Raw genomic sequence first — 24957 nt, forward strand, 5'->3', positions numbered from 1 at the left:
ATATTAACATAAAAAAATGCATTGGTCTCGAGGACTGGGTCTGAAATTACACGTCCTCCTCCCAGTGTGGACCGAGACCGAGACGAGTCAGAGAAAGCAGAAATCTCGAGTATCACTAGCACTAATTTCCTTAAAGTTTATATTTGTTGTCTAAAAACTAGAGTAGAGTTTTCCTAGGTTATTTTGCTCATCAAGAAAATACATCTTAAATCTTTTTTTTTTTACTGAAAATGAGACAAAAATACTAAGTAAGAAAGTGCAGTTTTTCCAGTGCAATAAAAGGAACAGTTACAATTTATTTAAAAATCTATGACCACATCAACTAAAAATACAGAATAGGTGAAGATTGCAACTAAATGAGTGCACGAAGATGACTTTCACTATAATGATAACGTCCTGTTCGATGTTCGTCAGCTAAAAACATCTGATACAGTCATTAAAAACGTCTTACAAATCATTCTTATGTATTCGTCCTTTCTCTCATGACACAACAGCCTAAAAGTGTTGTCACAGGAACGACCACATTCCTAATGAGATTCAGTCGTTCATCGTGACAGGAATAACACCTGAGCATCCCACATACATCTTAATAAGTCGTTAACATAACACCATGCTGCGTTCTTATAGGATCATGAAGACCTGAACCTGAAACGTAGCAACGGTGGGTAGAGGTTGTTTTTAGATCTCTTGGGTAAGAACGGATGCAGAAACCCACATAGCAATTCCCGCATCTCCATGGAAACAGTGCCAGCTCATCCTCGACCCCCTCCCCTACGATACCTCGTTCCCTTTCTCCTCTCTTTAGCGGTGAGCGCACTGTTCGGATCTGATCAGAGACCCTCGCTGCATGGAGGTGACCTTGGTAACGTCTGTGGTCACCGTTGAAAGAGGAAAGTTTTCGTAGGTCTCCGCTACACCCCAGCCGCAGTGGCAGCGCTGAAGCGTTGCTTTGAGCTCTTTCTGAAAGTTGGTGTTGAGAAAGCCGTACACCACCGGGTTGACGCAGATGGAGGCCATGGCGGTCAGGTGACAGGCGGAGAAGATGACATCATGCTGGCATGAAGGTAGGGCTTGGTGGTACCAGTCAAAGATTGTGTTGAAGACGTTGAGCGGCAGCCAGCATAGCGCGAAGGCAACCACGATCACGACCAGCATGGCGTTGACGCGCTGAGCACCTCGCGTTTTCCTTCGCCGGGCTTCGGTGGCCTGCTCCACCATGTCTCGTCGTCTGCGCAGACGCAGGAAGATGCGCAGGTAGCAGAGCAGAATCAGGAGCAAGGGGAGACAGTATTGGAACAGCAGAAGAGAAGTGGTGTAGGCCAAGCGGTTGCGTTCGGACGGCCAGAGCTCCATGCAGATCACGTGGTCGCTAAAGGGGTTAAAGGGCAGGCTGAGGTTCTGGAAAGGAGCATTGGTGAGGATGTTGAACGAGAGGAAAGGTAGAGAAATGAAACAGGCCACCATCCACGTGACCGCCACGGCCAGATAAGAATGCCCGGCGGCGGGTGTCCAACCCGTGGGGTGGATGATGAGTTGATGTCGCTCCAAAGCAATCAGAACCAGCGAGAAGATCGAAACCGTGACCGACATGCACTGCACGAACGGCGTGACCTTACACAGCATCTCTCCGAAGATCCAGCGGTCCATTAGGGTGTAGATGACAGTCACGGGGAGGCACACCACGCACATGAGGATGTCGGAGCACGAGAGGTTGGCGATGAGGATATTGGTGACGTTCCTCATTTCCTTCTGCCTGGATATGATGTAGACCAAACCGGCGTTGCCCACCAAACCCACCGCTATAACGGTGCTGTACGCCACGATCAGAAGGGTCGTGCCGCTCACAGAAGGCGGGCACACGTTGGACTCCGCCCATGTCACCTGGCCCAACCCAGCCGTGCTGTTGCTGACGTTTTCTGGCGTAGGGGACGAAGAAGCATCCATAGGTGTCGTTCTTCACAAAAACGTCTTTTGTAATGATGAATTCAAAATGGCGGGATTGCTCATTGTTTAGGGTTCGCCATTTGGACAGCCAGTGCTTCCACCTGGGAAAATAAAAGACGTGTTAAAAGAAGTATTGAGAAGGATTTAAATCTGGCAGAGGTTAAGCTCTTTCAATCCAACCGCTGTTTGTCCTCGGTGAAATCTTAATCATTTCATAAACCGGCCAATTTGAAACCCAGCACACACTCTTAACACAAAGTCCCTCAGGATGTTGACAGGTCACTGTATCTGTTAAGCTGACAGATGGAGGCTTCTCATCAGATTTATCCATTTCACTTTTCTTTGGCCTTGTATCCCTGATAGCAATAGGCTCCGGAACGGATCTGCAACGGATCTGCTCCAAAGCCGACAGCTCCGGTCTGGATCCGTTGCGGATCCGTCCCGGAGCTTATTGCTATCAGGGATGGCTCTCATGTCCATGGGATAAAATTGACATATATCACAATATAGCATATATATGTATGCTATAACTGGTTATGTACTACAATGTTTCTTATCAATCTCTAACAGAATGAGATTTTCATCTCATCCATATGTAAATGGAAAAGTTCACTTTCTCTCCATTAATGCATGCAGATTGGCAGCTGCATGAAACATTTCACTTGGCTACTTTCCTCATGACAGGATACACCGAATCTCTGGCTCGAGTAAGAGTCATAATTAAGACACTGTTAATATCCTCCGAACCAACTGTCTGAGGTTTCACACCAGCTCATTACGTCATTCATCTCACATGGAGTGAGAAACTGACTTCGGGAATGCCTGAGTGCTGAGATTATACATTCAAACGCTTCAAGCGCTAATGGGAATCATTCATCACACATAATTTTTCAGAGCGATGCACTTCGATTTGCATTTCCAAGAGGAAGTGCTCGGGACGCAGTAACAGAGCAGTGTCAAGGTTTTTGGTACGTTGTTTAGTCGGAGCGGTGGTGCATTGGGATGTGCATAGGATTTAGGTTTGAGTCTGACCTTGATTATGTCTCTTGCCTCAACTTTCCTATAAATAAAAAGCAAAAATTACAAGGTACAAAACTTAGTTTCACTATGATTTGAATTATAAACTATTATGCAACAAAAATGACATTTGAGCATTTGACTTGAGTTTTGTTTTAATCTTGACATTGAATTAATTACTATTTGTGACATTTAAGTATGATATCAAATCCTTTCCTCCTATCGATTTCTGTAAGTGTTCTTTAACACAGAATACAAAGCATAGCATTAACAGCTATACCGACAACATGTATATCACATCCAAAGGCATCAGAAATGAAGGTTTCTGTGTGTGAAGAGTGACTCAGGATTGTGTGAAATTATATAAGCCAGAAATAATTGACTCATCTCAATTTTTATATAACACACCCAAGGTTTTATAAAATGTTTATAGGTATAAGGTAGAAAAAAGGCACAGCTTTGATCGATGCATTTCCACTAAAAGAGGAAGTTGGGGGTAACGCATTACAAGTAACGTGCATTACGTAATAATATGACTTTTCTGAAGTAACGAGTAAAGTAACGCATTACTTTATAAATGTACACATTAATATTTGAGATACTTTTTTTAAAGTTACTTTTCAGTTGAATTAATTTGATTAAAAAATGTTGTACTAAATTAAAGTAAACGTAGTCACATTATGCACTCTATGCATACACGCATGTGTGGGAGTCAGAAACTGAGATGGCAGACCAAAGCTCGACATTTTTGTGATGAAATATGCAATTTCTGAAAGCAAAACATTTCAGTCATAAAAAAGACCTGCAAGGCCTGAGGGAAATCAAGCCTCAGGCAAGAAAAAGTAACGCAAAAGTTACTAAAAAGTAACGTAAGCATAACTTTCCATGAAAAGTAACTAAGTAATGCAATTAGTTACTTTTTTTGGGAGTAACTTAATATTGTAATGCATTACTTTTAAAAGTAACTTTCCCCAACACTGGACATAAGGCGACTCGAGTTTGAATCCCGGCTCTCTTCAGTCTCTACTTTCCTGCTCTATACTTAAACATTACAAAGAAACTGTTAAACAGTTTTCCAAATTTCTGTGTTAAGGATTATTTGGGCAGTGGCCTGATGATGCAATGGAGCCACCGAGTATGGCCCCACCCCAAACACAATTACATCCATCCATGGCCCTGTCCCAAATGGCACACTCAGAGTCCACACTTTTATGACATCATGTAGTGCAGACTTTAGGGACCCTTGATGCGAGTCCATGTGGGTGCACCGAAGTCATATTTTGGGACAGACTTGAGCGTCACGCAGGAAATAGGAAGAGAAGTTGCCCGTCAGTGTGAATTCCTCCCTTCCATCATCTGATTGGCCTGATTGCTCTTTCGCAATTCCTTATGGGTTAGTAAAGTGCGCAAAGCCTGCTGCAGTCAAGGGGGCAAAGAGGGCGCTAATGAGCACACTTGAAAGCGTAAAAATGACAGATAGAACACCCTAGGGACTCGTAGACTAAGCAAGCACGTGCAATTTAAGGCACACAAGACCGAAAGTCCACATGAAGTGCACCATTTGGGACACGGTCTATTTAGGTTATAGCCATACTTGAAAGTTAAGAGAGATGGCAGAATTCCTGTGAGTGGGCGTGGTTTCAGCAGTGACACACCCGGCGTTTGAAAGCTTATTTTATTTATTTGCCGTTTTTTATCTTTAACATTTGTGGTTAACATCACATTCATCTGTAGTGTCACAAACAGAGAACACATTTAATATCGGACTTTACACAGACTTTTTTATATTTATACTAAAAGTAATTTACTAAAACCAAAAGAAAGCCACAACACCGCAAACTATTTTAGTTTTCGTTTTGTCTCATGTGCACTATGCATTGAAATGCTTTTGAAAAAACATTTCGTGTTATTGTAGTACTTTGTACTGTTGTATAATGTGATAGAAACTGTATTATCATTAAAGGCAGGGTGCATGATTTTTGAAAAACACTTTGGAAAAGGGAATCGGGCTGAGTACCAAAACACACTTGTAGCAAATCAGCAGTAAGGGGCGTGTCTACTAACCGACATCGTTGCCTGGGTTGCGTATATGTGGGTGGGTCTATCAAAAGAAGGTCCAGTGGGGTAGGGGCGTGTTTGTTTAGATGATTTCAAATGTCAACATTGGCTATCAGAGATCATGCACCCCGCCTTTAACAGTTAGTGTACATTAGTGAAGACTTTGAAAAACATGAAAAATTGCAAAATTGTTTGCGAGGTGCCGACTGTATCCAGTAGATTGGGTCCAAAAGAGTGCATTGCACCAAAGCATTTTCACTTCATAACCTTGAAGAGTTTTTAGACAGAAAGTTAGATGTGTGCTTTCAAGTGTTGAAACCTCTTCGCTGTAGCTGTCAGTTTTTTTCTCAGCTTAATTGCCCGCCTGAGCCCAACTATAACCAGCATAAACACTTTTGCCAGACAATTAGCATTACTAAGAGAAAACTCTTACATTACTATCAGCTAGACTAACTCCAGTGGAATACTAATGGTGAACCGCGACCTTTAATTGGTAGTTTATTATTCTCTCAGGCATTTGGATGCAATTTGATTCATATTAGCAGGCTTGAGTTGCCGAGGTAATTGACAGCGTTGTAATAACCTTGAGATTTGCCAGGCTTATCATAACCTCTGATTAAATGGACCCTTGATGTCATTGTACAATAAATAAATATGAATGGGGGCGATCAACCCCAGGCAAATCATTTCCACAGACTTCTAATGATTTCCTTAAGCAGATGTGTTTGCTATGCCAAGCATCACTTTTATTAATGTTCATACTAAAGGGGAAATTATTTAAACACTATCCTTAAGTCAGTGGTCCTCAAACTTTTGGCGTGCACCCCTTATCTGCTCCCCCTGTGTAGGATACCCCCATCCAAATAAAATTAATGACATAAAACAACTTAGAATTTTAATTGCACAAAACTTATTAAATTATACAATGTAGTGCCTTATTTCTCTGAGGTTTAACTGCCCAAAATGTATGATAAATTAATTTAATTGAAAATGTCATATTTTAGTTTGAGAACCACTGCCTTAAGTGCCTCAACAAACACATAATATTTTGAAAACACGAGCAACACATTTGACACTTTTAAATATTTTGAATTTGCGCCCCTCGGAAGAGCAGTCACGAGCCGACACTGACTAATATCCTAATGATTTTCGGCATAAAAATCAATACTTTTGACCAATATGATGTATTGTTGGCTATTGCTAAAAATATAACCGTTCGACTGTATGACTGGTTTTGTGGTCCGGGGTCACATATATGGACAAGAATAACAGAGGCAACACCCTAGCAACCACCCAGAATTTCCTGGCAACTGCATAGCAACCCAGATCCTTTTTTTTTTCAAAAATATATATAAATGTAATATTTTCATGTATCCTATAAAACATATTTGCATGTTATATGCAATCACATCTGTTCTGATAACCCAAAATAATGATGTTGTTTATACAGACAGCATTTACATATTTTATGCAGCTTGTCCACTCTTGCATAATATCAGCTGAATTGTCTCTCTTTCTATTGAACAAGCTCTCCGTTGACCTTTATTAACAGGACAATGTCATAAAAACAACATTATGGATGCAGGTTCACCAGAGGTCTGATTTGCAAAGATAAAGAGCGGCAGGCTGATGTTGCACTGAAGCAGAGACAAACTAATGAGCTTTTATATAAATGAGTCTCTCCATAAGACAGTGAATGGCAATTCAAAACCTAGCATAGAAGTAATAGTCCTTCTGTAATATCTTAAAGTGACTTCAGGCGGTACGGTTTAAATCCCTCTGGACAGCCAAGGGACGCAGAGCAAGTCTATTTATTGGACAATCAGGACAGCTGATATGTGCTTTTATAAAAGTCATTTATTTGTGGGGAGATGAAACTCACAGAGATGTATACAGCTATGTGTCCTTAAGGGAACAGTTTACCCCAAAATAAATATATTCAGTCATCTTTGAACAATTTTTTTGATGATTTGTGACCCAGTCTGTGAAAACACAGCTAAAGTATTGTTTTTTTCAGATTTACTGTTTTCTTAACGCTATCTCGAATGGCTAATTCGTATTAATTTGTACGACCACAATCATACATTTTTAAAGATTTGCCTTGATCCCGGTGATGTCGGGGTTAGGGGTGGGGTTTTGTTATTGTTTTTATGATAATCGTATGTTTTTGCCAGCCCAGTCTCACGAAATTTAGTTTTATAGTAACGTAATTTTTTTATTTTATTTATATTATCATGAATTTTCGCGTTTTTCGTGATCGTATTAACGAATTCCTGTTTTCGTGTGATTATCGAGTATTGGTTACTCAACTGTTTGTCCAATTTTCTTACCATTGTCGCTTCAGTTTAGGGTTAGATTTACATAAAATGACATCCCTCCCCAAACCCAACCCTAACCCTAATGCTAGGCGACATATAAAAAAATAAATCAGAAAAAATAGTATAAACAAATGTATAAAGTGACATTCTAATGCAAGCACCAAATCTAACCCTAAACCGAAGTGACAATGGTTTGAAAATAGGAAAAAGCAGTTGAGTAACCAATACGTGATAATCACACGAAAACAGGAATTCGTGATAATATCACAAAAAAAGAATAAAAAAATTACGTGACTATATCACGAAACCTCGTGACACTGGATAGGTTTTTGCACGATTAACTTTGTACTAATTCATACGAATTAGCCGACTCGTAAAAATTTTACGAATTCTCGTGAGATCAGGCTGGTTTATAAAATCATCCTACATAACGTGAAGATCTTTTTTTGAAAATATAATCTGAATATCTGTAATACTCAGGCCTAGTCCACACGGACACGGGTATTTTTATAACCAGAGTATCTCCACCGAAAAAATCACGTCCACACATGCTCGGTTTAAAATAAATCTCCGTCCTCATCTCCAAACACTCTATCAAGCCCTGTCAAGAGCATGCCACACCAGCAGGCGGTGATATGACCCAAATCATAAAGCCACCTTGGCCAATCAGAAGCCTAACAAAAGTGGCGTCGCAAGGCAAAACCCCGGTTTTACTGTCTACACGACAACACTGCAACCGGCGTTTCTTAAAATCCTCACCCTGGCACGGGTTTTCAAAAATGTTTGGTTTCAGTGCCCTGATACTGCATTTTCGTGTGGACGAACGGTTGAACCGCATAAAAAAATACCCGTGTCCTTGTGGACTAGGCCTAAGTAAGGTCAAGTCAAAGATTTAAATCAATGACAAATCAATGATTGAGATCACACTTTGGTGTTCCTGATCTCATTATTAGATTATGACTTTAACCTGGAATTCACAATAAGACAAAAGACATACAGGTTTGAGAGACATTGATGAAAGAATTATCAGACTGTTCATTTTCGGCAACTACAGTCATCCTTTCATAACGTATTAATTTGAGCCACGGGGCTTTGGTTACTCCTCCTGTCTAAAATTTCACCCTTGTCGCCTCCGAGTGCCCTTTAGAATCACATGGCATCTCCTCGCTCTCTGAAAAGCATGTGTTTGAAATCTGTACACCAGGGGACAGCTCAAGCATAACAGTGGTGTCATGAAAAAAAATCTTTCTTTTCCAGACATTGCATCTTCATCTGGATGACAAAGTTTGACAATCCATCAAATTGCATCACATCCACCTACTGATGTTTAGATGTTTACATCCGAAGCTTTTTATGTCTGCATGGCTTCCACTCACATCCCAACATGGTTTCAAATCAGACGGACGTATGGAGGCTCTGTCTACTGGGAAATCACTCAATGCAGCACAGCTAAACCTTTTTTAACCTTGAACTTTCTAGTCCTACGCAGGAAAATATGAAAGGAATATAAACATTCAAGACCTACGATTTATACGATGTGTATAGCCGTGTTTTTACCTGTTTATTTCCAGCAAGATTTATAGCACATTCAATGGTTGTTCCATTCGTAATGCATTGTGCTTGTGCAAAGCAAAGGTGATTGGAACCACAATGGAAATAAGTTTTTTGTGTCATCCTTGACAAATGTATTTGTTTGACTTTTTGTCAAATCAAATGGAAAATTGCATACACTCCAAAGATATGTATTGAAGGTGCTACACGATGCCAAAGAAAAAACATTTTGGCTAAATGGTTCAAGGACAGGTTTTTGTATGCATTGTTCACAAGCATGTTGTTAAAATTTTACCTTTAAACATGGATTCATATCATTTCATTTATGCTTTTTTTGACAACACACTTTTATCTAAAGGGACTGCATTACAACAACATACAATTTATATTCGTATGTGTATTACCTGGGCGCTGCTAATGCAACGCTTCCAGTTGAGTTATAGAGGAACACCTTATAATGTGATCCTGATAATGTGAAGTCTAGCACCGGATGTAAAAAGTGACATATTGCCAAATTACACCTGGACCATGTAGGGTCTATCTAAGCAGCATTATCCTGAAGGTGCAAGGTTACTTTAAGAAGGTTTTCAGAAAAAACACCACTATCACCAACACTCGATTAAAACTCAGTGCCTTTTCATCTGTCAATCAAATAGCCAAGAGGGATACACCGTAACAAAGACTCGGGCATGCATTAAAGTCTAATAACATTTCTTCACACGCCAGTCGCAGTTATTAATCCTACATCTCTCCGCACAACAGAGAAATCCATCAACAATATATCAAGTCCTGACAAGAGCAAGCTGGGATCATCATTGCACAAGTGTTGCACATGGGTATTTTGTGACATAACTGCTTTCGAATCTTGCTTCAGGAAAGGTGGTTATTCTTTTTAACAGTTACTGCTCGAGTTAATCTCGAGTTGTCAGTCGGATCTTTCAATCAATTCCCAAATTTCAACCCAGAGGCAACAGTTAACCTTTTTTTCACCCTTTGTCACTTACAATGTCCATCAATAGAGATGAGCAGTCACATTATGCGCCATGAACAGATTGGTTATGTGCACCAACCTCAGCCAATTGCTTCTGCTATTCGTCCAATGACTTTAAGTAGAAGTTTCATTAGCATCCCTATAATAAGTATCTGATAAAGATTGTATCTGAACGTGCTTTTTTAAAGCACACACTGGCTGTCATGTCCATAGACGCAGATTATATAATGAAGAAATCAGTCACATAACTCCTGTTCGCCAAAATGCGAGGAAATTCCATTAGATGCTTTAAAAAAACACAAACTGTTCACCCAATATAAACGAACAGGGTTGGTTTATACTTAAAATTCTTTAATCTTTTTGAATGCATGCAATCTTACCAGTAACGATGTGTTTTCTTCCGTGCCGATACGATGGAGAACCCGAACTCGACTGAATGACGCGTGAGGTGATGCTGAAACTCTCTGTATCTGAAACAGCATCAGCATCAGCTGTGAACGCGACCGCGGGTGTGTAGTTGTGGAGGATAGAGAGAGAGAGATGCTCAGATCAAATTGCTGGGAAACTTTGCGGTGAATGTGAATTACGTTCCTGCCTCCTCTTCACACGAACCTTAGTTTATCACTCGATTGGTTGTTCAGTTGTTTCGTTGAATCGCTTAACAGTCAGTCAGGGTTGACTTTTATGATAGGTTCATTAAGATGTAATTTAATGTCACCGTGTGCTTATCAATAATTCACTGAAAATAAACGTGATTGTGAAAACCCAGCTAAAGTCATGTTTTGTAATTTTCTGTTTTTCTAAGTTACATAATATGAACATATATCCTTGATATCTTTAATATTGACAATAAAGTTTGTGAAGTCTCGACGAGGTATTTATTTAAGAGTTCAGTTTCAGCAACTATTCAGCCCATTACAGAAACCGGAAGTAAAGTTCTGATATCGATATCGGTCACCTCACGTGCGCCCGATGAAACGGTTTAAGGGTGTCAAAAGAGTCGAAAAGATAAAGTTACCATTTTATAATGCTTTTAAATGTATTTTCCGAGCATTAAAACATCAGGAGCCAGTTGTTCAATGAGATCCATTGGATTTCGGTCAAAATTTCAAAATGGGGTTTTCAAAAAAAAAAAAAAAAAAAAATGGATCTGAATTTGGATCGGATAACAAAATCCGGTCTAGCTTTGGATCAAATAGTCACTTTGCGTTGTTCAAAACGTTTTATAAGATTGGGATTTGTTTGATCACAAAAAGTAGGATTATTCTGATCCAAGCAGAAGGTAACAAAATATACTAAAATATGAATATAAATATAAATATAAAAATAAAATAAAATATGAATATAAAAATAATATATTTAACAAAAATTATTTACTAAAACTTATAAACCTACAATTAGTCAATACAACATTACTATCATGTAATATTTATCCTTATAATGATCAAATATTCAAAGTATAACATTGGCCATATCTGTGCCTAATAGGACATTTTTGAAGGGCGCTGGTCCATGACAGCATTTTGACAATTTTTCTCACAGTGTACATAAAGTTAGTATAAAGTCTGGATTCTCAGTGTGTCACACTACAAAAAATGTGAATGATTAAAAAAACGCCACGTAAATAAATTAAGTTAATACAATTTTGGAAAAACAGGCAGGATTCTCTGCTTTCAAACGCTGGGGGCGTGTCAGCTGTCTGCGCCGAAACCACGCCCACTCGTGAAAGCTGCCGTTTGCAGGGCCATGTTTGATGGCTCCAGTGCGTCATCGAGCCACCGTTTTAGCCCCGCCCAAATAATCCTGAAGACAGAAATATACCACAATTCATAGTTCACAGTCTATGGTGTTTTAGCATATATTTTAAACTCGCCACGAAAATAAAATGAAAAACTGTAATTTATTTTGGAATATTGTGGTATTTTTTTTTTTTTTTACAAATGACTTATCTGTGAGCTTAATTTTTTTTTTTTATTCATGTGTCCTCATTATCACATGCATCTTGTGTACCAAAGACACTGTAAAATAAAGTGTTACCATTTAAAATACCATGTTAGTTTAATTAGAAACAATAATGTTTTATCTATGCTATGCAAAATAGGGAAAGTTTGATGTCTTATGAGTTTATTGGATTTATTTACAATAAAAAAAATTGTGGAACAATACAATAAGAATATGCTGCTGTCATGCACAAGCACAACTCACCTGCACCTGCTTGGTAACTCTCCAACTCAACGTATTACTTTCTTCTGACATTCTTTTCCGTGACACAATTAAGGCTTCATTTCAACATGTCAGTATGATTTAAGAACAAATGAAATCCAAGAAATCTGTATTGTTGAGAGCTGGTAATCATATCAATTTATGTGAATAATGAGTTTTCAAGCCCTGGGAAAAGGATTGCAGACAGATGATAATAAAATGCACAGAGCATGCAAGACAATGAAGGCACGCAGGAGAAGAAACTGTCATTGCAAATAACAATCTTTCTAATCTCAAGAGAAATAGGAAAATAAATCACAAAGAGCACACGCATCTGTTTGAATAGATGCGCTGTGGGATTTCTTTTGTTGGCAGGTGCGTCGCAGTCAGAGATGGCGAGACCTGGATTTGTGAACCCAATACAGCTACTATGTGGTTCTTATCTGAAATGATTTACTCTTCATGTCGATGCTATTTTTGGCCAATGTGTCATGTAAAGCACTTCTTATATAAGAGACCTTGCCGGGGGAAGCTGTCAAAATGTGATTTTTTTGATCTTTTATTTGGTTTTTGATCTTTACAGTTTATTCCGTTGAGATAAATGATGTTCTCTGTACCACCTTAGGGAGTTATTTTAGGAGCTTAGGAGTCACCTTCAAGTGCAGAACTAGAGCAATTTGAGCAAGTAAACAGCTGAAGCCAAAGGTCTTCATAAATAGGTCTGAATTATAATATTAGGGGGGTTTTTTGTAGTTTAAATGGATATATGCACTTCTAATGCAAATGTTCTGTAAGATAAAAAATTAAAGTTAAATTACTTTTTTCAATTTAAAGTCACAATGAAACGGAAGTAGCAATTGTCTTATTTTCCGCACCGTGACGTATATCAGAGTGAAACGGCTTTTGAAATAAGAAAAAAGTAGGATGGGACTTGAATTTGTCCATCGAGAGCTAATTGGATCGTTAGAAGTTGGATCATGTTGCTATTTGCTAATCGCTGCAATCTTTTCCCCAGGTCTCGCTCTCGTGCGATAGCTTGTGACCGAAAGTAAAGATAAATCGTTTCGAGGAGGGTAGGAGATTAGCGTTTTTGATTTATGTTCATAAGGGCACATGTTTTTTTTTTTTTTATAATGTAGCTCACAGATAAGTTATTTGTTAAAAAAAATAAGTTTTTAATTTAAATTTCATTGTGATTTTAATATGCAGAGGCAACTATAAGAAAACTTGAGCATGTAATCAATGCATCAATGACACATGCTAACCCAACTATTAAAGGGCACCTATTTCATTGTTAAAAAAACAACGTAATTATGTGTATTTGGTTTAAAACAATGTGTTCATGTGGTTTCTGGTTCAAAAAACACATTATTTTCCACATACCGTACATTTTTGTAGCTCCAGCTATTCTGTCAGAGGATTGGTGCTCTTAAAGCAATGTTGTTGTTTTTTTCAACCTGGTTAGGTCAAATGTAGACATTTTTTAGATTAAAAATTTACGATTATTTGTCCATATTTTGGCCAAATAGAGGTTAAAGACAACCCTGCATTTATTTATTTATTTTTGTGGGGGTGCACTAGATCTGCAAAATTTCTGAAATGAAAATCTTTTATATCCTATTAGGCCATGGGAGCTGAGGAACCGCCCAACCCTGTATAACGTAACACAGTCTCACCCCATGTCGTCAATATTTGACGACACTTGACTATTCGTCATATGTTGACGTGAAGGGTATACCTTTCGCGTCATTTTTTGACGAACTGGGGACTTCAATACTATTACGTCCGTTGCATTCTCTTTCCTATTTTCTTACCATTTTCACGTCGGTTTAGGGTTAGATTACGCAAAATTAAACAGTCTACGCGAAATGAAACAGTTGTCACCTGGTGTTGGGGTTAGAGTTAGGTTTGGGTAGGGATGTCATTATGTAAATCTAACCCTAAACCGACGCGGAAATGGTAAGAAAGTAGGAAAGAGAATGCAACGGACGTAATAGTATTGAAGTCCCCAGTTCGTCAAAAAATGACGCGAAAGGTATACCCTTCGCGTCAACATATGACGAATGGTCAAGTGTCGTCAAATATTGACGACATGGGGTGAGACTGGGTTGTAACACGAAATTATGTACCATGTAAATTTGTGAGTCTTTTCCGTGACACTGACCCATTTTTCCGCCTTTTTTCGTGAACATATCACATATTTCTGTTTATGTGTCACTCTCACGTATTTGTTACTTAACTGTTTTGTCCTATTTTCAAACCATTGACACTTCGGTTTAGGGTTAGATTTGGTGTTTTAGCGTTAGGATGTCACTTTAAGTATTGATTTATACCTTTTTTTCATGATTTTTTAAAAATATTTTATGATTCTTAAACCATTGTCGCCTGGCATTAGGGTTAGATTTGGGTTTGGGTAAGGATGTCATTTTATGTAAATCTAACCCTAAACCAAAGCGACAATGGTAAGAAAATAGGACAAAACAGTTGAGTAACAAATACGTGACAGTGACACGTAAACAGAAATGCGTGACGTTCACGCAAAAAGGTGAAAAAAACGTGTCAGTGTCACGGAAAAGACTCATAAATTTACGTGACTATAGGTACATATTTTCGTTATACTGGGTTGAAATGCCAGGTATATGATAATCAAAATAGATGAGAACTGTTCAAAATTCTGCTTAAACCATACTTACAGAGAGAAAATGTTTATTTTTATGATTGTATGATTTTATGTCATAGGTCAATATCTTTGTATACAATTGTTATCAATCTATTCTGGAAAATCGCTATGCAATAAAGTGGGTGCTGATATTTTGGCCTCTGTAAGTGCCTTGATCTTGCTCTTGAGAAATCAAACACATCTGAGTCTTAACTTTTGTAAGGCTTAATACTAAGCATTCTGGGGAAATCCCTGGAAAATCTCTCTTGAGTCATGATGGAATGAGCTTACTAAGTCTCTGATGTCACACTGCATTGTTTAGTAATTTCAGCTCGAATACCTAAATAAACAATCTGTACTGCATTGAAAACATCAGCCTAAAATGCTGTAGCATCTGTTACATAACACACAACAGATCTTTATCTAAGACTGTAATCCTTCATTATGCAGTAGCACGTATTGTATGCCTGCACTTTTTGATGATGTTTTGGTTATATTCATGCTGTCTGAGCAGACCTAGATGTGTTACAGCTAATGCTCTTCATTGTGATGTTTCTCTACACATGTTAAATGAAAAGCAAGAGAAAACAGGACATATAAACAAAGCCTCTTGAAAAATGCATTAATGCATTGATGTATTTGCTGTTTTCTCTCGGGTGTCCACTGAAAACATATTTCGATGACCATGATCAGACATCATGCCTCTCTCTTTTTTTCTCTCTCATCGACATGTCACTCTTGTTCGCCTCACTATTTGCATTTGATCTGAAATATAAAATAGGCGTTCCATTGATGTATGGTAATTGTTAGGATATGACAATATTTGGCTGAGATACAAAATCTGGAATCTGAGGGTGCAAATTTTTTTTAAGGTGGTAGATGAGGAGGAAGATTATGAGGAAGAGTAGAAATTATTTTGGTCTGTGGTTTGATGGTCGCCGTGATTTCACCAAGTAAGAAGATGTGATCCTGGATCAACGTTTTATTCAAAGATTCCCCACTTACCCTTACCTCAAACCCTAACCATTTTTAAACCTTCAAATTAGTGTGAAATAATACTTTGAGGGGTATTTTTAAAAGCCCCAAACCCAATCCTAAAAATCCAACATAATCCTGCAATCTAATTGGTGAATGAAAATGTTGATCCAAGACCAACAATGGTGTAGATCCAGGATCACATCCTACTTGGTGAAATCACATTTACCATGGTGGTCCGGGTGTAATGTGTTGTGTCAATGAAAAGGAATAAAGTTGCTTGTGATGTGATTGAAGGCTTGTGGTCAGACCAGCATGAAGACGGGATGCTGAGACAAAATGCATTTCTCATTGACGTTGGATTTGCAGTTGCACATTTTTGAGTGCTGTAACATCATTTTTATTCTGAGCTTTCCTCAATATTTGCGATTTTGCAGTTGGACTGCCGAAGCAGGATATAAGTGCGTGTTTGTAGTCAAAGTCGTATTGCAAGGAACTTTAGGGATGGCCCCATTCACTAACAATTCATGCTATTCATGTAACAGACACCACATTTATTACTTTAGTATTTAGTAACTATTAAATCTCTTTCTATCAAAGAGGTCGCTTGCATCCTGTCAGATGTCAAGCTCAAATGAATGTTTCCCTTTTCTTCTTCCCCTCTTCCGTCAGCCAGCAGAGTAGCCGTTCCCATCTGAAAAAAAGATGGTGCATTTAAAGCTCAGTGGGAAATGAAAAGCTGTCAAAAAAAAATAACTGTGGTGATCTAATCAAAGGCCAGATGGCAGGAGATGATGGAGGTTTGTCTGCCAGTGGTGTGGGAGAGCATCCAGCCCCGTGGTGTCACACCGACGCAAGTATGACATCAGCAACCTCACTGTCCAAATCTGCCAGCTGATGAGGTCACAAGTGTACAATCAAACCTTCGTTTAATTACATGCATTTATTCTTAATGGTTTACACGGCCAATTACGCGCCCTCTTAGCTCATTATGCAGATTTCCTTTTGACCAGAAGAAAGGGCAGCGATTGCTCAAGCGTGTGCTTAATAAAGACACTGCGTTCAAAAAATAAATGAACTGTTGACCTTATCTGACAGCTAGGCTGTAATCTTAAATAGATTTAAAAATATATATTTGACAAAAAGTATACTTTTTCCAGCAAGTTTTCAAGCCGTCCAATCAGTTCAAATCTGACACCTTATCTGTCATTTCCGGAATGGGCAATTATATTGAAATCTTCTCTCACAATGCACAGACGGCGGGTGACCGGGTAAAAGTCACCCTGAGGGTAAAGACATCCACAGAGTCTTTCACTGTGCTGTAATTCTCTACGGTTTTATCTCCTTTTGAAATCACGCCGCTTATCAGAAGCCCTCGGTGAACCAGATGTGTCTCAATAGGCTCTGGCTGAACAAACTTTGTTAAAAGACCCACCCTGAGTAGAGATGTGGGTCTGCATTTAAAAATCCTAAATTGTTCTTTACTTCTGATTCAACCAGGGTGCAAGTCAAGCACCACTGAGTGTCAACTCATCTTAAAAATGAAGATGCTTTAAAGGTTCTTCACAGAGAGGCCATATGTGTCTCCAACCCTGCTTCTGGTGAGCTACCATCCTGCAGACTTCAGTTCCAACTTAGCTCCTGTCTGTTATTATCAAGCAACCCTGAACACCTTGATTACCTGGTTCACCTTGTTTGGGATTGGAGCTAAGGACAGCCATCTGCAGGGCAGTAGCTCACAAGGAGTAGATGGCCTCACTTCTGCCTGTGTAAAAAAAAAGAAGAGGCCCAAGGATTGAGCCTTGAGGCACCCCTTTTGAAATATTATTTCAAAAGGGGTGCCTCAAGGCTCAATCCTTGGGCCTCTTCTTTTTTATTATTTATACAAACAATCTCTGCTGTAATATAAATAATACAAACTATCATTATTATGCTGATGATACGGTTCTCTATTGTTCTGGGTCCACAGTAGGTCAAGCTATCACAAATTTACAATCTGCTTTTAACATTTTGCAACAAAATCTGGCTATTTTAAAATTGGTATTAAATGTTAAAAATCCTAAAGTCATGACTTTCACTCGTGGACAATTCATTAAAAACAATGTTCCGGCCATTGACACAAATTCTGGAACAGAAATTGAAGAAATGTCACATTACAGGTACTTGGGCATTACTATTGATCAATCATTGTCTTTTACATTGCATATCCAAGATTTGGTTAAAAAACAGATTGAAATTAGTTTTTTTAGTTTTTTATTAAGTCATGTTTATCTTTTAAAGCAAAAAAACAACTTGTAAATGCTACATTCCTGTCTGTCTTGGATTATGGTGATATTTTATACATGCGTTACATATGTAAAACACACACTTACAAACCATTTTAAACAATAAACTGACACAAAGTTCCACATTCCAAAATGTAAGAACAGTCCTCTTTCTCAACACTCGTAAACACTGGAGCGGTAGATTTGCATACGTAACATTTCGACGTGATTACGTAATACATAAGGTCACGCTGGAGCATCACACGGCTAGTGCAAGACAAGAAGTTTTTTTTTTTTTGCGAAAATGACGATCGTTTCGTTAGATAAGAATGCCTTGGGATCGTTTAGAGCCCTTTAAAGCTGCAATGAAACTGCAAACTGTTGAGGTCCACCAAAATGCCCTATAAGGAGAAAAATCCTGGAATGCTTTCCTCAAAAAACCTAATTTCTACTTGACTGAACAAAAAAGACATAATCATCTTGGATGACATGGGGGTGAGTAAACAATCAGATTTTTAATTAAAAATGATTGCTTTAAGAGCATAAACAATAAATGCACTGCAACTAATGATATGAACAATGGCTGATGTGCGATACAGCTTTCTGTACTTAAATTACATTTCCCCCCCATGCACTCATAAACCTTTGCAATTTATATTTGGTCTGAAAATGCAAATCTCTCTAGAAACATCAATTGCCAGGCGTGCAGCTATAAGTGAGGTTCATTTTATGGAAACCAAATACCTGTGAGGTCACATGGGTTAATTAATCTTCCACGAATGGATCGAGTCAATGTGAGGTTTTACAGCCGTATCAAGAATTATGTCCCCCGCATTCACCATAATAGCCTTAAATGGGCATTCAAGGCAGAAACGGTGAATAGAGTTTTTTTTTTTTGAGTGGATCTTGGACTGGGGTCTGGACTACAGGCAGATTGGTTGCTATGGAGACAGCACCCCTGCAGCACACTAATGGTGGGCAGCTTTGCACAGATAAGCGCAGTGCTAATCATAGCCCATTGTCCTGAGATGCGTTGTGTGCGTCTCCTGTACCCCGGTGCGAAGGATCCCGCCTGCCAAATGTCTTTGGCTGTTCTCCTTGCGTACATTTCAATTCCTCCCTCCCTCGTTGTTTTCTCGGCCCCGCTGAGAACTGAAGAACGGAGGTAGTAATTAGAAAAGCAGAGCTGACTGCCGAGAGACCGTTTTGTCTGAAAACAATAATGTGGTTTAATTATTCATAACTTGAAGATTTCCAGCGTGTTTCAAGGGGAAATATTGCTGGATATTTGAGTTTCCTTCGAAGGTTTTTGTGTAGCTCAATTGGTAAGCAGCCTAAAAGGTCATGAGTTCGAACACACATACTGATAAAATCTATATGCACTGCATAAGTCACATTTGCATCTGGCAAAAGCATAAATGTACATGTAATGTTATGTTTATACTGGAAATGAAACATAAACCATAAATGACATAATAGATAATTAATAGATAATTAAATTATAAACACCCATCTTGATAAAAATATGCCCTGACCATCATGAAAAATACCTGAACAACCTTCACAAAAGATTTCTAATAAAAACCGTCCTTTAGATCTGTTGCCCCCCAAAAGGGGGGCCAAGGGGGCCACGGCCACCCCTAAAAAGACATAAACAGTAGAACCAAAAATGGTTCCTCTATCGCTGTGGAGAAACCTTTTTGGCACCAGGAAATCATTCAGTGCATTCTCTGTCAGATTCCACTGTTACATAACATCACCATCATCATATTAAAAACAGCTATGCAAATCACTAAAAGGACTTTGTTATCGCACTTGTGAACAGCTAGACATGCCTAGTACATCCGCACCAGTGAAAAGACAGAATACCAATATAATTCAGCTCTTTAAAGTGTCTTGGTAAGTGTCATGCTGACAAGCCAAGCGAGATCTTAACATCATTACAAACAAAAAAGCAAGAACATTAAATAAGAGCATCCACTATCATCTATCCTACTACATCACCGCATCCCCGGGAGCAGGAACGTGTATAATAATTCAATCATCTTTAGCCAAATGTGACAGAAGAGGCAAATCGCCCTAATCTATCTCATTACATCTCTTATCGCAGATGAGATCTCGGGGCATCAGCATTGTGGCTCTCCACTAAGTGAGAAGATGCTTCAAAGACAGACACATTATGTAGATAAAAGGACTGAAAGGATGAAGTGAGCTCGAGAAAAAGTCTACTTCTGATTTCTTTTGAATAAAGTGACCAATTTAAATACACTTAAAATTCATTTCAATTGTTTTATTTAGCGCTTTTACAGTTGTTTAAATGTTCAAAATCAGCTTTACAATAATAAAAGCAGGGACAACAAAAGTACAGCGGCTAAGAGTAAAGAAGAGAGTTCTAACTTAAGCCAATGTTAGCTGACTTCCTAGGGGTGGTGAAATATACAAAACTTTGCTGTAATGAAAAACGAGATACCATATTTTTTTTTACAGTTTTTAAATGCAAAATTTAAATGCACGTTTTTGGCAACCAGTTTTCTGGTAGTTTCAAACAGATTTTTTTTACAACACTGAAAAATGATATGCAGAGATAATATGCATCTTTCAAATGCCACATTGTCTAATAACTCCATATAGCATGGTGCTGGAAAAGACTTTTAAGCTGTTGCTTTGCTTTCACATTCTGTCTTAGCAGGTTTTGCAAATTGCACATAACATCTCCTTCGCAGTTATTTTTCTGTCAGAGAAAATGAAAAACACATACAGTAGGAGGTACAAATGACCCACTAAAGGGCATTTTTCACATTAAGGTGCAAGTGAGTTTAAAATCTCACTTCATGATGCGTTTTGTCATTGCATTATAATGGCTTCTTAGTGATAGGAACAGCATGCTTAAAATACCTATTAGACGATTGACATAAAAACAGTTTTGCACAGACGAGAGATTGAAAAGGCAGGAGAATCATCAGGCAATCAAGGCACAATGTCCATTTCCGACACATAGCAAAAACTAAAAGCAGCCTTACAAAGCACCCAAACAAAAAATTGAAAGGTCAGCTTTGCATCTGTAATCAGTAATAAATCTAGGTTTGAATGACTTAATGAATGAATAATATTTAAAAACATATACGTCATTATTTTCAATAGACTATTTAACATAGATTCTATTGATATTTGTGACTTGGCAAGTGTCTATGGGATTGGTTTTCACTATATTTCACCAACTACTAAAAGCAGGGTTCCCACACTTTAGTTAACTTCAAATTCAAGGACCTTTCAAGGACTTTCTATGTCCAATACCCTCAAATTCAAGGACTAAATGTGGGGACACATTTCAAGTGAGAGCAAGGTTACATTGTGTTACCTTTTAAGATACATTGTTACAGTTCGCTTCGAGGGTATTCGCGCTGCGTCACTGCGGTGACACTTTGGGGACGCCTGGTAAGTGCGACTGAATGTGTATATCAAATTCAACCAAAAATGAGGCTTAATGACAAAGACAGGGGTACGCGAGAGCCAGGAAGTATATCGCTATCTGAAATATTGCCAAAGACGGCGTTACATGGATGCAGGAAGTATGGCAAGGGAGACGCAGCGTCTCGTTCCCTTCTCAGGGAACAGCAGTTACATGTAACCTGAGACATTTTTTATGTGTTAAAGCATTGTGGTATAAATCAATATTCGCATACAGAAGACATAAGCATTTAATGCGAACAGTTTAGCATGTGTGCCTAAAAAGTCTAGAATTTTTATCCTACACTACACAGGGAATAATATGGATTTTTATGCATAATATAGATTCAAGCACTTTCAATGACCTGTTACTGTATGTATATTTTCAAAAACTTCCCAGGGACTTTTAAGGATTTCAAAGACTCCGTGTGAACCCTGTAAAAGGTCTTAATTATAGCGTTTACCAATATATACCTTTGTACCAGTAGCTTTATTATTCTACCACTATATCTTAAACTCTAATATGACGTTTTTAATGTTGTAACACAAATCAATTGTATAACCAAGATAGATTTTAACCAAACATTTGTTTGACAATGTTTAATATAATATATATTTTAAATATTATTTCATTTATAATATTGCAACTTTCCAAAATGGATTAAGAAGAGCATCAACAATTTGATATTTATGCTACTCCTTATTTGCTCACATTTTTGACTTACAAACACAAGACCCCTTGTGGACATTGAAAGAAACACCAAATCTTGAAACAGTCCCTACCAACTTATGCTTATAAACGTAAAATGCTAAGAAATTAAATCTTAAAAACAACAAATCATCTAAAATTATACTAATCAACACTGCAAAAAATTATTTTCAAGAAAAAATTCTTAGTATGTGTCTTGTTTTCAGTTAAAATATCTAAAAATTCTTAAATTAAGATGCTTTTTCTTGATGAGCAAAACAACCCAAGAAAATAAATTTTTAGACCAAAAATATCAAATTTAAGTGATTTTGTGCATAAAACAAGCAAAAAAATCTTGAAAATTTTTCTTAAACACTAAATTCACGAAAAATTCAAGAAACCCCATTGGCAGATTTTTTTGCTTGTTTTATGCACAAAATCACTAAAATTTGACATTTTTGGTCTAAAAACTGAACTTGTTTTCTTGGGACATTTTGCTCATCAAGAAAAAGCATCTTAATTTAGAATTTTTTGATATTTTTACTAAAAACAAGACAAAACATTTTTTTTCTTGAAAATAATTTTTTGCAGTGAACATTTGTAGTGCATCAAAAGCGTTCATCAAAGTTGTCCTAACACAAGAACGGGTATTTGTTTTAAGACTTTTATGAAAGGTTTTGATCCACTTCAAATGTCGACTAGTGTAGTTTAATAAAATAAGTCACGAGGACCCCATATGCAGGCTAAAATCAAAAATGAGCCATTTAAAATGCAAAAACCCTTACCAACATACATTAATATAGATTAAACAGAACTGAAGCTTTTAGCAGATTCACAATTTTCCTAACATGATTGTCAAAACAGAAAAGAACATGGGGGTGGTTTCCCAGACAGGGAATATCTTAAGCCAGAACTACGCCTTAGTTTAATTAGGAAATATAACTAGTGTTAACAAACATGCCTTAAAACATTACTTGTGTGCATTTTATGGCAAAAGAAAGGGCACTGATGTATTTTAAAAAAATGTCAATGCAAGTATTTTCAGTTTGGACTCTATAAGCATAAGCATGAATAATATAATGACAAAGAATCTGATTACAAGAGCCCAAGTCAGAGTAAGCATGTTTATTCGGTGTAACTGGAACAAGTGCACTCCAATAACTTAAGTAAACAGTTATTTTTAGGAATTGTTAAAATATTGTGTCCCACACCAGGAGGATAAATTATTTGCACCTCCTGTACTTTGCAAAAAGACAAACATGAATGAGGTCACGGCGTCTCTGGAATTCTGGGATACGAGGCTGCATTGGAGAAAGCAGACTCAGTGAGGGAGCTCGTGGGGCACTAACTTGTAGTGCGAGCCGCAGGAAGGACAGCGCTGAGCTTCACCATCATGGAGCCAGAACCACACTATAGCGGTGTTATCCTCCTCACCTGATAAAACACAATCACGTACTTCAATACAGCTTTCAAACACAGAAACTATGACACAAGTGAAACACAACTGAGAGCTTTAACTTACAAACACAGCCAACCATTCTTTTGTTGGTGACGGAGGGTACGAGGTGGGGGTCAGCCTTTGACCCTGCATAACCCTTGGGCTTCAGGATACTGTAAGGGTCCTGACAGATGGAAGAATAAGACCTCAGTTTCAGGAATTGTTCAAGTCAGTATAGTTACAAAATCTCTAGCAGAAAAGCAAATTTATCAAATGAAAAATTATTTTTAGGCTGTTATTGGCTTCAGAATAATGTCAAGACGTTTTAAGCTTAACAATTTCTAACAAAACAATAAAAACATTTGCTAACAACTGATTTGACGGCTCATAACACATACTGAGCCTGTTTTGAGACCATGCATAATCTTCTTCTCGAGTCCAGTGGCCTGCTCCTCATCAGTCGGGATACCTGCATGATAAAATGACAAATACCAAAGGTGAGAAAATCCTTTACGTGTTCAAAAACAGAAATGGGTTTCACATGTAAATGTGTCATATGCTGTGATATAGTATTTCATTTTTGCTGTCAAACCATATGAAACATTTATGTTTTATTTGTCAACTACCCAATAAATGATAGATACTTCATTTCTGTGTTTACGACGCGACTGCTAACAGGAAGGCTAACATATTTATGACCTCCCTGTACAAAGCTACACAAATAAACCTCAAAAATACACATTAAAATGATCAAAACAAAAAACTTTTTATACATTTTACTGAGATATCGGTATCAAACCCATGTTTTCCCACTATAAAGCGCAAATGAAGCTGCAGCATCGATGTCCGCGGAAAGGCATCATGCCCTTGGCACGCGTTCAGAGTGCCTCGCGGAGGATGCTGCGGCTCGGTTCGTCTGTTTAAAACACATCGAGATAAATGACTGACCTCCGGCGGCCATTCCTCTGCTCAGAGCGGGCATTGGAGAGGCCCGGCAAGTCGTCGCGGCCCGGACGGCGGTTCTTAGCAGTAACCTTGCGGCCATGTCTTCCTTTCTCTTCCCCAAAACGATCGGAATCCGGGTGATGACGTCAGATGCGCTTATGTAGGCATCTCGTCGCACGCGTCTGACGTCACGAGCGTATGCATTCCATACATTGTTATTTATAGACTTTAATAAAAGATATATAAATGTATTAATATATATTAAAAAGAATAATTCAATGAAGACTCGTGATGCACTTATATTATTATATTTATGGTCATTTGTAATTGCCACTTGGCTCGTTGTTTTTTGTTTCGTTTTCTCTTTGTCATCTTTTTATACGCTAAATTCATTTGAAACTAAGTTATGGTTAAAATAACACGTTTAAGAGCCAAATTTTCATTTTAAATCTTCTCAGCA

General features: G+C 38.1%; 2 protein-coding genes across 2 annotated transcripts; both read right to left on the minus strand.

The window, feature by feature from the left end:
• Positions 1-218: 218 nt before the first annotated feature.
• On the minus strand, positions 219-10449 carry npy8ar (neuropeptide Y receptor Y8a). The gene is made up of 2 exons (XM_065257706.2): positions 10260-10449; positions 219-2045 (listed from the first exon to the last, which is right to left on the minus strand). Exon 2 carries the CDS (start codon positions 1942-1944, stop codon positions 802-804), a length of 1143 nt encoding a protein of 380 aa, XP_065113778.1. The 5' UTR covers positions 1945-2045; positions 10260-10449; the 3' UTR covers positions 219-801.
• A 12775-nt stretch (positions 10450-23224) lies between these two features.
• Positions 23225-24657, minus strand: cox5ba (cytochrome c oxidase subunit 5Ba). Its single transcript, XM_065257696.1, has 4 exons — positions 24501-24657; positions 23951-24021; positions 23637-23736; positions 23225-23548 (listed from the first exon to the last, which is right to left on the minus strand). The coding sequence occupies exons 1-4, from the start codon at positions 24595-24597 to the stop codon at positions 23436-23438; spliced, it is 381 nt and encodes a 126-aa protein (XP_065113768.1). The 5' UTR covers positions 24598-24657; the 3' UTR covers positions 23225-23435.
• Positions 24658-24957: the final 300 nt, after the last annotated feature.

The sequence above is a fragment of the Paramisgurnus dabryanus genome, chromosome 10, assembly GCF_030506205.2.
Source record: "Paramisgurnus dabryanus chromosome 10, PD_genome_1.1, whole genome shotgun sequence".
Lineage (NCBI taxonomy): Eukaryota > Metazoa > Chordata > Actinopteri > Cypriniformes > Cobitidae > Paramisgurnus > Paramisgurnus dabryanus.

Coding starts and splice junctions, on each gene's coding strand:
- npy8ar (XM_065257706.2), bottom strand. CDS start 1,944: ATGGATGCTTCTTCGTCCCCTACGCCAGAAAACGTCAGCAACAGCACG.
- cox5ba (XM_065257696.1), bottom strand. CDS start 24,597: ATGGCCGCAAGGTTACTGCTAAGAACCGCCGTCCGGGCCGCGACGACT. Junction 24,022..24,500: donor CAGAGGAATGGCCGCCGGAG/GTCAGTCATTTA, acceptor TTTATCATGCAG/GTATCCCGACTGATGAGGAG. Junction 23,549..23,636: donor AAGAATGGTTGGCTGTGTTT/GTAAGTTAAAGC, acceptor GTGTTTTATCAG/GTGAGGAGGATAACACCGCT.